General features: G+C 44.4%; 1 protein-coding gene across 1 annotated transcript; it reads right to left on the bottom strand.

Moving 5' to 3' along the window:
• Window positions 1-456: 456 nt before the first annotated feature.
• LOC131944016 (uncharacterized) lies at window positions 457-11,204 on the bottom strand. The gene is made up of 11 exons (XM_059304458.1): window positions 11,106-11,204; window positions 7,617-8,298; window positions 6,621-6,800; window positions 6,060-6,216; window positions 4,271-5,905; window positions 4,027-4,185; window positions 3,574-3,747; window positions 2,085-2,252; window positions 1,639-1,741; window positions 1,375-1,496; window positions 457-729 (listed from the first exon to the last, which is right to left on the bottom strand). Exons 1-11 carry the CDS (start codon window positions 11,155-11,157, stop codon window positions 457-459), a joined length of 3,705 nt encoding a protein of 1,234 aa, XP_059160441.1. The 5' UTR covers window positions 11,158-11,204.
• Between the last annotated feature and the right edge of the window lie 1,447 nt (window positions 11,205-12,651).

The raw sequence follows: 12,651 nt of genomic DNA, 5'->3' as shown, positions 1-12,651 counted from the left end.
AGCTCCTTAGCCTGGAGCTTAGATTAGCTCTGATTATTTGCCTGAGCTTATCCTAATCCCTAGCAATGTAGGCTCGGTATTTATAATCAGCTGACCCAGGGTGATTCGCCCCGAGGCTTATCATATGAGAGGATCTAGGTCAATCCACATAAATACGCATAAACTGATGACGTCACTTCGTAGTCGAAAACACCCCCCGGGTCGATAACACAAACACACTCGTAAAGTTTGAAAATGGAAGCAAAAGATTTGATGAGTCAGCTTTTATTGTCGACTGACGTCAGTTTAGTCGTCCTTCACCTTTAACAAAAATATTTCCCCACAATATGCTATGGTTGGGATTTTCTTGCTATTTCTAGCTAAACGCACATGTAGGGGCCGAAGTTATTAAAAAATAAAAAAACAGGCCCCTAAGAGACAGACCCATAAAAGACAGGCCCTTAAAATGTTGTCCGGTCAACTCTTCCTGTCAACCTGCAGGTTGGCCGCCTGTGCAATGGCCAACAAACAGGCAGCTCTGGTGTAGGCTGACGAAGACCAAAACCGAAACACGGCTGTGTCGCTGTTGAGAAGGTCTTTAAGGTCAGGTGACGCGGTGACCTGTTTGGTGTAGAGGTCACTGGGGATTTGACCTTTGACCCCGGGTACTGACAGCTTGACCGCCTTGCCGTCACGGCTGATGACGTCACGCTGGCTGACCAGGTTGGAGGGGAAGAGATGGCTCAAAGTCTGGAAGTAAAGTAGGTCATTGCATGTAGGTCAGTATATGTAGGTCAGTGCATGTAGGTCAGTATATGTAGGTCAGTGCATGTAGGTCAGTAATCAGACGTTTTGATCAAGTGAATTGAGTAATCTCTTAAAGACATTTTCATTTTATACCAAGGGAAGCTACCCGTTTTATTTGACAATACAATCTATTTTAATATGTGTTACTGGCCTTATGCTTTTTATATAATTATAAAATTCATGCCTTTCATAGTTGAATCAATATTTAATTAAATCGTTTAACTTAGTGCACTTCTGATCTAATAAGCTGTTTTTTTTTAATTTTACACGCAACTTGTAGATTTAGCTGATACAGCTAAATCTACATGAGAGGTTAGTTTTAACTAACTGCTAAATATACCTGAGATAGGTAGGTTTAACTGCTAGATATAGACAGGTAGGTTTAACTGCTAGATATAGACAGGTAGGTTTAACTGCTAGATATAGACTGGTAGGTTTAACTGCTAGATATAGACAGGTAGGTTTAACTGCTAGATATAGACTGGTAGGTTTAACTGCTAGATATAGACAGGTAGGTTTAACTGCTAGATATAGACAGGTAGGTTTAACTGCTAGATATAGACAGGTAAGTTTAACTGCTTGATGTACCTGACAACTTTTCACCTGCTCGCTCATGAAAGCGTTCTCCTGTGGAGCGTTGACGTCATCAACGGCGCTGGTGACGTAATTAACGAGACTGTTGACAGCGATTCGCACCGAGTCGTCGGTCGCTGGGGACAGATGGTCACGTGATGTGGGTGAACGGTTATCACGTGATGTCATGTTGTCAGTCTGGTCTGTCACGTGTCAGTCCCTATCGTCATCTGTCGGCCGTGTCACTGCGCATGTCCACTGCGCACTAGCCCCGCCTACCTTCAATGAACTTGAGCGAGCCGTCTGGCTGCAGCACTGTCCAGGCGGCGATCAACGTGTTGATGGCCAGAGCAGACGAGAACAGGCGGTCATCGCTGCTCACCTGGGGGGGGGGGGGGGGGGAAGGATTTTAAAAACGTCTTGTATATGTGTGTACGTGTGTGTGCGTGTGTGTGTGTGTGCGTGTATACATATAATTAAACTTCTGCTGCTACACCAATGTGATCAAAAATTTACTTCGATTTAATGAACATTTTAATATGTTCGCAAATAAAAATGGAATTCCAGTATTACATAAGGTTATAGACTTTAAAAAAGAAAACGAAAAAAAAATGTAACGGTGAAAAAAGAAATAATCAATAAGCTACAATTGTTATAAACAAAACATAAAAATTTAACGGTCAAAGGGAAATAATCAATAAATTACAATTGTTAGCTAGTCCCACCTTCTTAGCTCCCTTGTCATCCAGATCTGCTGTGCCCACAATGTCGTCTATGTAGACCCGAGTTTTGCCGTCTGCTCCAAGCCCACCGTCCACGATGTTTTGCAGGATGGCATACGTCATCTCATTACGTACCGACGTCACAAATGGTCCGATAACTCCGTCTGCAAACTAAAGCCTCAGGACGTTAGGCAACAGGACGTTAGGCAACAGGAAGTAGATGTACACGGAAGCAGGAAATCGTTTGGTTTTAGAAAGTCAACTGAACCAGCCTGTACTCACCTGAAACAGCCTGTACTCACCTGAACCAGCCTGTCTGAAACAACCAGTACCCACCTGAAACAGCCTGTACCCACCTGAAACAGCCTGTACTCACCTGAACCAGCCTGTCTAAAACAGCCTGTACCCACCTGAAACAGCCTGTCTAAAACAGCCTGTACCCACCTGAAACAGCCTGTACCCACCTGAAACAGCCTGTACTCACCTGAACCAGCCTGTCTGAAACAGCCTGTACTCACCTCAAACAGCCTGTCTGAAACAACCAGTACCCACCTGAAACAGCCTGTACCCACCTGAAACAGCCTGTACTCACCTGAACCAGCCTGTACTCACCTCAAACAGCCTGTCTGAAACAACCAGTACCCACCTGAAACAGCCTGTACCCACCTGAAACAGCCTGTACCCACCTGAAACAGCCTGTACCCACCTGAAACAGCCTGTACCCACCTGAAACAGCCTGTACCCACCTGAAACAGCCTGTACTCACCTGAACCAGCCTGTCTGAAACAGCCTGTACCCACCTGAAACAGCCTGTACCCACCTGAAACAGCCTGTCTAAAACAGCCTGTACCCACCTGAAACAGCCTGTACCCACCTGAAACAACCTGTACTCACCTGAAACAACCTCTACCCACCTGAAACAGCCTGTACCCACCTGAACCAGCCTGTCTGAAACAGCCTGTACTCACCTCAAACAGCCTGTACCCACCTGAAACAGCCTGTACCCACCTGAAACAGCCTGTCTAAAACAGCCTGTACCCACCTGAAACAACCTGTACTCACCTGAAACAGCCTGTCTGAAACAACCTGTCTGAAACAGCCTGTCTAAAACAGCCTGTACCCACCTGAAACAGCCTGTCTGAAACAACCTGTACCCACCTGAAACAGCCTGTACCCACCTGAAACAGCCTGTACCCACCTGAAACAGCCTGTACCCACCTGAAACAGCCTGTACTCACCTCAAACAGCCTGTCTGAAACAACCTGTACCCACCTGAAACAGCCTGTACCCACCTGAAACAGCCTGTACCCACCTGAAACAGCCTGTACCCACCTGAAACAGCCTGTACCCACCTGAAACAGCCTGTACCCACCTGAAACAGCCTGTACCCACCTGAAACAGCCTGTACCCACCTGAAACAGCCTGTACCCACCTGAAACAGCCTGTACCCACCTCAAACAGCCTGTACTCACCTGAAACAGCCTGTACCCACCTGAAACAGCCTGTACTCCTGCAGGGCTGTCGAGGTCAGCTGAAAGGCTGTCCTAGAGGTCATCCAGTACAGCTGGTACCTGGACGGGAACCTGGAGAGTCCAAGCGATGACGTCAGTTCCGTGGGGTGTTGCATGTACCACGTGAGCATGCGCAGGGATGACGTCATGATTAACTGAAAGACATCATCTAGTCAAAGGTCATGTTTTAGTCAAATGTCATGTTTTAGTCAAAGGTCATGTTTTAGTCAAATGTCATGTTTTAGTCAAAGGTCATGTTTTAGTCAAATGTCATGTTTTAGTCAAAGGTCATGTTTTAGTCAAATGTCATGTTTTAGTCAAATGTCATATTTTAGTCAAATGTCATGTTTTAGTCAAATGTCATATTTTAGTCAAATGTCATATTTTAGTCAAATGTCATGTTTTAGTAAGACTGTAACAAACCCAATTCTCACCTGTAACTCCGGGTCATTGACCTCAATCAGCCCCGCCATTGACGCTAGAACCAGACCGTGCAGGACGGCGGCTGTTGTCGTCAGGTCGATGCTGTTGTAGCTGTGGTACTGGCGGCCGTTGTGTGTGACGTCATCACGCTGGCCGGTGCCATCTGAGATCTGAGAAACAAAAGGTGAAGGCCAAGGTCATGTCAGGTCGCAGGTCAGCTACAGGTGCAACAGAGCAGACGACAGCACATCTTACCCAGAGTGGAGGGAGGGAGAGGTCAGGGTGACCTTTGGCTAGTTCGGCGTCCAAGAAAGGCTTCAGTCCAAAATAAGAAATGGGGTCAAGGACCTGGCTCACGTGACCTGGTTTTGTAATCGGATCTGTCTTTGATTTTGGTATCGATACTGGCGATGGTAGAGTGGGGGGTGATGGGGTTGATGGAGGTGTGGATGGTGTGGATGGTATTGTGGGCTGAGTCTTTGAAAGGTCTGTGGCGGGTCGCGTTAAATTGACGGTTACTGCTTGAATCGTCTGGTTGGTTGCGTTTTCATTTTTCAAGTCTGCGTTTTCATCTGCCTCAGTATTTCGTATATGTTCTGTTTCATTGTCTGTTTTATTGTCTGTTTCATTGTCTGTTTCATTGTCTGTTTTATTGTCTGTTTTATTGTCTGTTTTATTGTCTGTTTTATTGTCTGTTTTATTGTCTGTTTTATTGTCTGTTTTATTGTCTGTTTTATTGTCTGTTTTATTGTCTGTTTCATTGTCTGTTTCATTGTCTGTTTTATTGTCTGTTTTATTGTCTGTTTCATTGTCTGTTTCATTGTCTGTTTTATTGTCTGTTTTATTGTCTGTTTTATTGTCTGTTTTATTGTCTGTTTTATTGTCTGTTTTATTGTCTGTTTTATTGTCTGTTTTATTGTCTGTTTTATTGTCTGTTTTATTGTCTGTTTCATTGTCTGTTTCATTGTCTGTTTCATTGTCTGTTTCATTGTCTGTTTTATTGTCTAGGTTTGGGGTACCAGTTAGGTTTGGATGTATGTATGTTGTATTTTCGTTAAGGGAAATAACTGGGGAAATTCCAGTTTTTGAAGAGTTCTGTACAGAGTTATCACCCTCTGACCCAAGGCTGGGGATGTCTTCGGCGTCTCTCTTCACAACACTCGCGGTCCCATTTCTTGGTGGTGGTGTGTCTGGTGGAGTGTCTGGTGGAGTGTCTGGTGGAGTGTCTAGCACTAGAGCTGATTTTACAGCTTTAAATTGGATTGTAGAGTTGTAAGCTGTAGTCGTAATATTAGCAACTGTGGTATTAGCTGTAGCTTTAGCAGCTGTAGTATTAGCTGTAGCTGTAGCTTTAGCAGCTGTAGTATTAGCTGTAGCTGTAACTTTAGCAGCTGTGGTATTAGCTGTAGCTTTAGCAGCTGTGGTATTAGCTGTAGCTTTAGCAGCTGTAGTATTAGCTGTAGCTGTAGCTTTAGCAGCTGTAGTATTAGCTGTAACTTTAGCAACTGTGACGTTAGCTGTAGATGTAGCTTTAGCAGCTGTGGTATTAGCTGTAGCTGTAGCTTTAGCAGCTGTGGTATTAGTTGTAGCTTTAGCAGCTGTGGTATTAGTTGTAGCTTTAGCAGCTGTGGTATTAGTTGTAGCTTTAGCAGCTGTGGTATTAGTTGTAGCTTTAGCAGCTGTGGTATTAGTTGTAGCTTTAGCAGCTGTGGTATTAGTTGTAGCTTTAGCAGCTGTGGTATTAGTTGTAGCTTTAGCAGCTGTGGTATTAGTTGTAGCTTTAGCAGCTGTGGTATTAGCTGTAGATGAAAACCGAACAGCTAGTAGCCGAAGCTGCTGTACCAGCTGTTCTACAGCCGTGTTTTCTGACAGCCACAGTTTCAGCTCGGTCTGAAATAAACAAAAACAAAATGGCTGGAGTGGGCGGGGCTTAGTATGGTATATTTCATTCAAAGCTGTCAATCAATGAATCTATGACGTTAAGAAGTAGAGAGTATATTTACAGTGTGACGTCACCGAGTGTCTAACACACGAAGGAAGGTACCTTGAAAATGTCCCCATCTGCTGCCTTGCCGTCTGCGTGCTTGGCGTAAAGTAGGGCGCCCAGGGCCAGGTTGGAGAATGACGTCATGAGATCAGGGGGCGTGGCCGGGTCAAAGATTTCCTCGCTGATTGGTCGGTCAAAGTGCTGTCGGCATTTGCTGCAAGAAACAACTCAATCTGATTCTCCCCTCAACTATGAGGGCTTCTACATATCGTGAGGGTCCCATTAGGGTCCCATTATATTGTGAGGGTCCCATTATATTGTGAGGGTCCAGCTATGTAGTGTGAGCCTCCCCTACGTAATGAGTGACTTTTGTATAAGCCCCCATCCCTACCTGTACACCCCCTCCTACCTGTACGTCCCCTCCCCACCTGTACGACACCTACCTACCTGTACGCCCCCGCTCCCTACCAGTAAGCCCCCACTCACCTGTTTCCCCCTATCTGTACGCCCCCCCCCACTCACCTGTACGCCCTTCCCCACCTGTACGCCCCTTCCCCACCTGTACGCCCCTTCCTCCACCTGTACGCCCCCCCTACCTGTATGCCTCCCCCCACTCACCTGTTCCCCGCTATCTTCTCCACGCTTGACTTGGCTGCTGAACACTTGCATGACTTGCTGACAGACTCCAACTGCCTGAAGGTCGTGCCGTCCTTGACCGAGGTCAGCACCAGATTCTCCGGCATGACGACAAAACCCATGGCGCCAGACACCTTCTCCGGCCAGAGTGTCATGAACGAGCTAAATATAGAAGTCACGTGCCTTATTTCGGCCTAATGACCTTCTAGGTCTAATAAGATACTAAGCCTAATGACCTTCTAAGCCTAATGACCTAATAATAACTTAAGCCTAATGAACTAAGCCTAATGACCTTCTAAGCCTAATGACCTAAGCCTAATAACCTTCTAACTTTAAAGACCCAAGTCTAATGACCCAAGTCTAATGACCCAAGCCTAATGACCCAAGTCTAATGACCCAAGTCTAATGACCCAAGTCTAATGACCCAAGTCTAATGACCCAAGCCTAATGACCCAAGTCTAATGACCCAAGTCTAATGACCCAAGTCTAATGACCCAAGTCTAATGACCCAAGTCTAATGACCCAAGCCTAATGACCCAAGTCTAATGACCCAAGTCTAATGACCCAAGTCTAATGACCCAAGTCTAATGACCCAAGTCTAATGACCCAAGTCTAATGACCCAAGTCTAATGACCCAAGTCTAATGACCCAAGTCTAATGACCCAAGTCTAATGACCCAAGCCTAATGACCCAAGTCTAATGACCCAAGTCTAATGACCCAAGCCTAATGACCCAAGTCTAATGACCCAAGCCTAATGACCCAAGTCTAATGACCCAAGCCTAGTGACCTAAGCCTAATGACCCAAGCCTAATGACCTAAGCCTAATGACCTAAGCCTAATGACCTAAGCCTAATGACCTAAGCCTAATGACCTGATGACCTAAGCCTAATGACCTAAGCCTAATGACCTAAGCCTAATGACCTAATGACCTAAGCCTAATGACCTAAGCCTGATGACCTAATGACCTAAGACCTCACCTGCCCCTATTGTGAGAGCGGCTGTGGAACTCCTTGAGTGAGTCGATGGCCAGACTCAGGTTGCCAGGGGCAACGACCCTGGAGCCGCCGTAGATGACCGACTCGGCCAGACACTGGAGCACCAAGAGCAGGGACAGCGACTCCAGCTCCGGCAAGCTGTAAGCCGGGCTCAGCCGGGCGGCTCTCAGCTCCGGCTCGCCGTGGAAGTTGGTCCTGAGGGTGGCGGGGAAGGTCCCCAGCACGGAGCCCGGGGCCCGGGCCGAGTGGGCCCGCGTGACCTGGGCCTGGAGCTGCCAGATGGAGGCCTCTAGTGCCTGCAGCTTGACCTTGACCGACTGTTGCAGACGTAGGCTGGCTGACGCCCCCACGACCAGACCGGTGAACTTGCTGGTGACCTTGTCATTGCGCCTGACTCTGACCTTGGCTGAGTGAAGCTCGTGCGTGGGTCTCGTGACCCTGCTCAACGTCTGCTCGACTTCAGCGTTTGGCTGAGGAGGTAGGTGAAGTAGAGTAGGGGAGAGGTGAGGAGATGGCTGTGGTGATGAAGGCGTTGAAGTCTCCCTTTCGTCACCAGCGATGAACCAGCTGCTTGTGTCTGAGCTGATAGGACTGCCTTGTGAGGGAGATGTGCTTGTAGAAAGTTCTGGATGATGTGCAGATGCCAGAGCTTGTGGAGATGACCCTAGGATAGAAGGTCACGCTGACTTTAGAAGAGGTCATCGATAGTTCAGCAAGTTATTTACATTGTCATGTATCGCACTAAAGGTACCACACTACCACACTGAAGGTACCACACTGAAGATACCACACTGAAGGTACCACACTACCACACTGAAGGTACCACACTGAAGGTACCACACTGAAGGTACCACACTACCACACTGAAGGTACCACACTACCACACTGAAGGTACCACACTACCACACTGAAGGTACCACACTGAAGGTACCACACTGAAGGTACCACACTACCACACTGAAGGTACCACACTGAAGGTACCACACTACCACACTGAAGGTACCACACTGAAGGTACCACACTGAAGGTACCACACTACCACACTGAAGGTACCACACTGAAGATACCACACTGAAGGTACCACACTACCACACTGAAGGTACCACACTGAAGATACCACACTGAAGGTACCACACTACCACACTGAAGGTACCACACTACCACACTGAAGGTACCACACTGAAGGTACCACACTACCACACTGAAGGTACCACACTACCACACTGAAGGTACCACACTGAAGGTACCACACTGAAGGTACCACACTGAAGGTACCACACTACCACACTGAAGGTACCACACTACCACACTGAAGGTACCACACTACCACACTGAAGGTACCACACTACCACACTGGTTGATTGGTTAAAAAATATGTACGTATAATGTGATTGGTAAACAAAGGTGTTTGTATGATGTGATAAGTAAAAACAGATGTTTATATGATGTGATTGGTAAACAAAGATGTATGATGTGATTGGTAAACAAAGATGATGTATGATGTGATTGGTAAATAAAGATGTATGTATGATGTGATTGGTAAACAAAGATGTATGATGTGAGTGCTAAAAAAAGATGCGTGTATGATGTGATTGGTAAACAAAGATGTATGATGTGATTGGTAAACAAAGATGATGTATGATGTGATTGGTAAACAAAGATGTATGATGTGATTGGTAAACAAAGATGTAAGATGTGATTGGTAAACAAAGATGATGTATGATGTGCTTGGTAAACAAAGATGATGTATGATGTGATTGGTAAAAAAAGATGTTGTATGATGTGCTTGGTAAACAAAGATGATGTATGATGTGATTGGTAAACAAAGATGATGTATGATGTGATTGGTAAACAAAGATGTTGTATGATGTGCTTGGTAAACAAAGATGTATGTATGATGTGATTGGTAAACAAAGATGATGTATGATGTGATTGGTAAACAAAGATGATGTATGATGTGATTGGTAAACAAAGATGATGTATGATGTGAGTGGTAAACAAAGATGTATGATGTGCTTGGTAAACAAAGATGTATGATGTGAGTGGTAAACAAAGATGATGTATGATGTGATTGGTAAACAAAGATGTTGTATGATGTGCTTGGTAAACAAAGATGTATGTATGATGTGATTGGTAAACAAAGATGATGTATGATGTGATTGGTAAACAAAGATGATGTATGATGTGATTGGTAAACAAAGATGATGTATGATGTGAGTGGTAAACAAAGATGATGTATGATGTGATTGGTAAACAAAGATGATGTATGATGTGAGTGGTAAACAAAGATATATGATGTGCTTGGTAAACAAAGATGACGTATGATGTGATTGGTAAACAAAGATGACGTATGATGTGAGTGGTAAACAAAGATGTATGATGTGCTTGGTAAACAAAGATGTATGTATGATGTGATTGGTAAACAAAGATGATGTATGATGTGATTGGTAAACAAAGATGATGTATGATGTGATTGGTAAACAAAGATGTTGTATGATGTGCTTGGTAAACAAAGATGTATGTATGATGTGATTGGTAAACAAAGATGATGTATGATGTGATTGGTAAACAAAGATGATGTATGATGTGATTGGTAAACAAAGATGATGTATGATGTGAGTGGTAAACAAAGATGATGTATGATGTGATTGGTAAACAAAGATGATGTATGATGTGAGTGGTAAACAAAGATATATGATGTGCTTGGTAAACAAAGATGACGTATGATGTGATTGGTAAACAAAGATGACGTATGATGTGAGTGGTAAACAAAGATGTATGATGTGCTTGGTAAACAAAGATGTATGTATGATGTGATTGGTAAACAAAGATGATGTATGATGTGATTGGTAAACAAAGATATTGTATGATGTGAGTGGTAAACAAAGATGTATGATGTGATTGGTAAACAAAGATGATGTATGATGTTATTGGTAAACAAAGATGTATGATGTGAGTGGTAAACAAAGATGATGTATGATGTGATTGGTAAACAAAGATGTATGATGTGAGTGGTAAACAAAGATAATGTATGATGTGATTGGTAAACAAAGATGACGTATGATGTGAGTGGTAAACAAAGATGACGTATGATGTGAGTGGTAAACAAAGATGATGTATGATGTGATTGGTAAACAAAGATGACGTATGATGTGAGTGGTAAACAAAGATGTATGATGTGCTTGGTAAACAAAGATGTATGTATGATGTGATTGGTAAACAAAGATGATGTATGATGTGATTGGTAAACAAAGATATTGTATGATGTGAGTGGTAAACAAAGATGTATGATGTGATTGGTAAACAAAGATGATATATGATGTTATTGGTAAACAAAGATGTATGATGTGAGTGGTAAACAAAGATGATGTATGATGTGATTGGTAAACAAAGATGACGTATGATGTGAGTGGTAAACAAAGATGACGTTTGATGTGAGTGGTAAACAAAGATGATGTATGATGTACTTACAGATGAGGATGAAAGCCTGAGCCAGCAGCTGGAGTAACCGCCCTTGTTTCATCAGTAGAAGTGAGGGGGGTTGGGGCGGGGGGTGGGGCTACACAAACATCCTGCCTCTAGTCTTCATTCTGGGGGTCAGAGTTTAATCAGCTCAATTAATGCAGAGGTCATAGTTCAACCAGTAATGGGGTTATAATTCAATAATTGCTGGGGTCATAGTTTTGTAAGTACAGGGATCTGTGCTCGTGTCGTGATAGACTAGATAGGTCAGAGGTCAGTGAACATGAGTGTGGCAGTCAATGATGTATGACAAATCTATGTTATAGTCGATGTGTGTGACAACTTTTGGTATGTGACTGTTGATGATGTGTGACAAATCTATGTTATAGTCGATGTGTGTGACAACTTTTGGTCTGTGACTGTTGATGATGTGTGACAATTTCTAGTGTTTAACATAAAAAAATGTAAGTAGTGGCTAATGTTTGTGTATGGCAGAGTTGTGGCGTGTTATTTCATACGACTAAAATATTTTCTTTAATCCCCAACCCCCTTCGAACAACTGACAACTGACAACTGACAACTGACAGCTAAAACTCCACAGAAGCGATACAGAGATCGATGATTTAATCAAAAGTGAAAAGAAAAGAATTTTTTTTATATCTTGGCCATCAACACCGGACCCAGAATATCTTGGCCATCAACACCTGACCCAGCATATCTTGGCCATCAAATCCTGACCCAGCATATCTTGGCCATCAACACCTGACCCAGTATATCTTGGCCATCAACACCTGACCCAGCATATCTTGGCCATCAAATCCTGACCCAGCATATCTTGGCCATCAACACCTGACCCAGTATATCTTGGCTATCAACACCTGACACAGCATATCTTGGCCATCAAAACCTGACCCAGCATATCTTGGCCATCAAAACCTGACACAGCATATCCTGGCCCAGCATATCTTGGCCATCAGATCCTGACCTAGCATATCTTGGCCATCAACACCTGACCCAGCATATCTTGGCCATCAAATCCTGACCCAGCATATCTTGGCCACCAACACCTGACCCAGCATATCTTGGCCATGCATATCTTGGCCATCAACACCTGACCCAGCATATCTTGGCCATGCATATCTTGGCCATCAACACCTGACCCAGCATATCTTGGCCATCAAATCCTGACCCAGCATATCTTGGCCATCAACACCTGACCCAGTATATCTTGGCCATCAACACCTGACCCAGCATATCTTGGCCATCAAAACCTGACCCAGCATATCTTGACCATCAAAACCTGACCCAGCATATCCTGGCCCAGCAGATCTTGGCCATCAAATCCTGACCCAGCATATCTTGGCCATCAACACCTGACCCAGCATATCTTGGCCATCAAATCCTGACCCAGCATATCTTGGCCACCAACACCTGACCCAGCATATCTTGGCCATGCATATCTTGGCCATCAACACCTGACCCAGCATATCTTGGCCATGCATATCTTGGCCATCAACACCTGACCCAGCATATCTTGGCCATCAAATCCTGACCC

The sequence above is a fragment of the Physella acuta genome, unplaced genomic scaffold, assembly GCF_028476545.2.
Source record: "Physella acuta isolate Inbredline_101_S28 unplaced genomic scaffold, ASM2847654v3 ptg000476l, whole genome shotgun sequence".
Classification (NCBI taxonomy): Eukaryota; Metazoa; Mollusca; class Gastropoda; family Physidae; genus Physella; species Physella acuta.
Note: the sequence above shows the minus strand (reverse complement) of the source record. Positions and strands in the feature narration are given on the sequence as shown.

Bases quoted from the DNA above. Each gene is read 5' to 3' on its own strand.
- LOC131944016 (XM_059304458.1), bottom strand. From the start codon at position 11,157: ATGAAACAAGGGCGGTTACTCCAGCTGCTGGCTCAGGCTTTCATCCTC. The intron at 2,253-3,573 runs GTGGGTACAGGC...CTGAGGCTTTAG, and splicing joins AGGAGTACAGGCTGTTTCAG to TTTGCAGACGGAGTTATCGG. The intron at 1,497-1,638 runs GTAGGCGGGGCT...ATCTGTCCCCAG, and splicing joins CTCGCTCAAGTTCATTGAAG to CGACCGACGACTCGGTGCGA.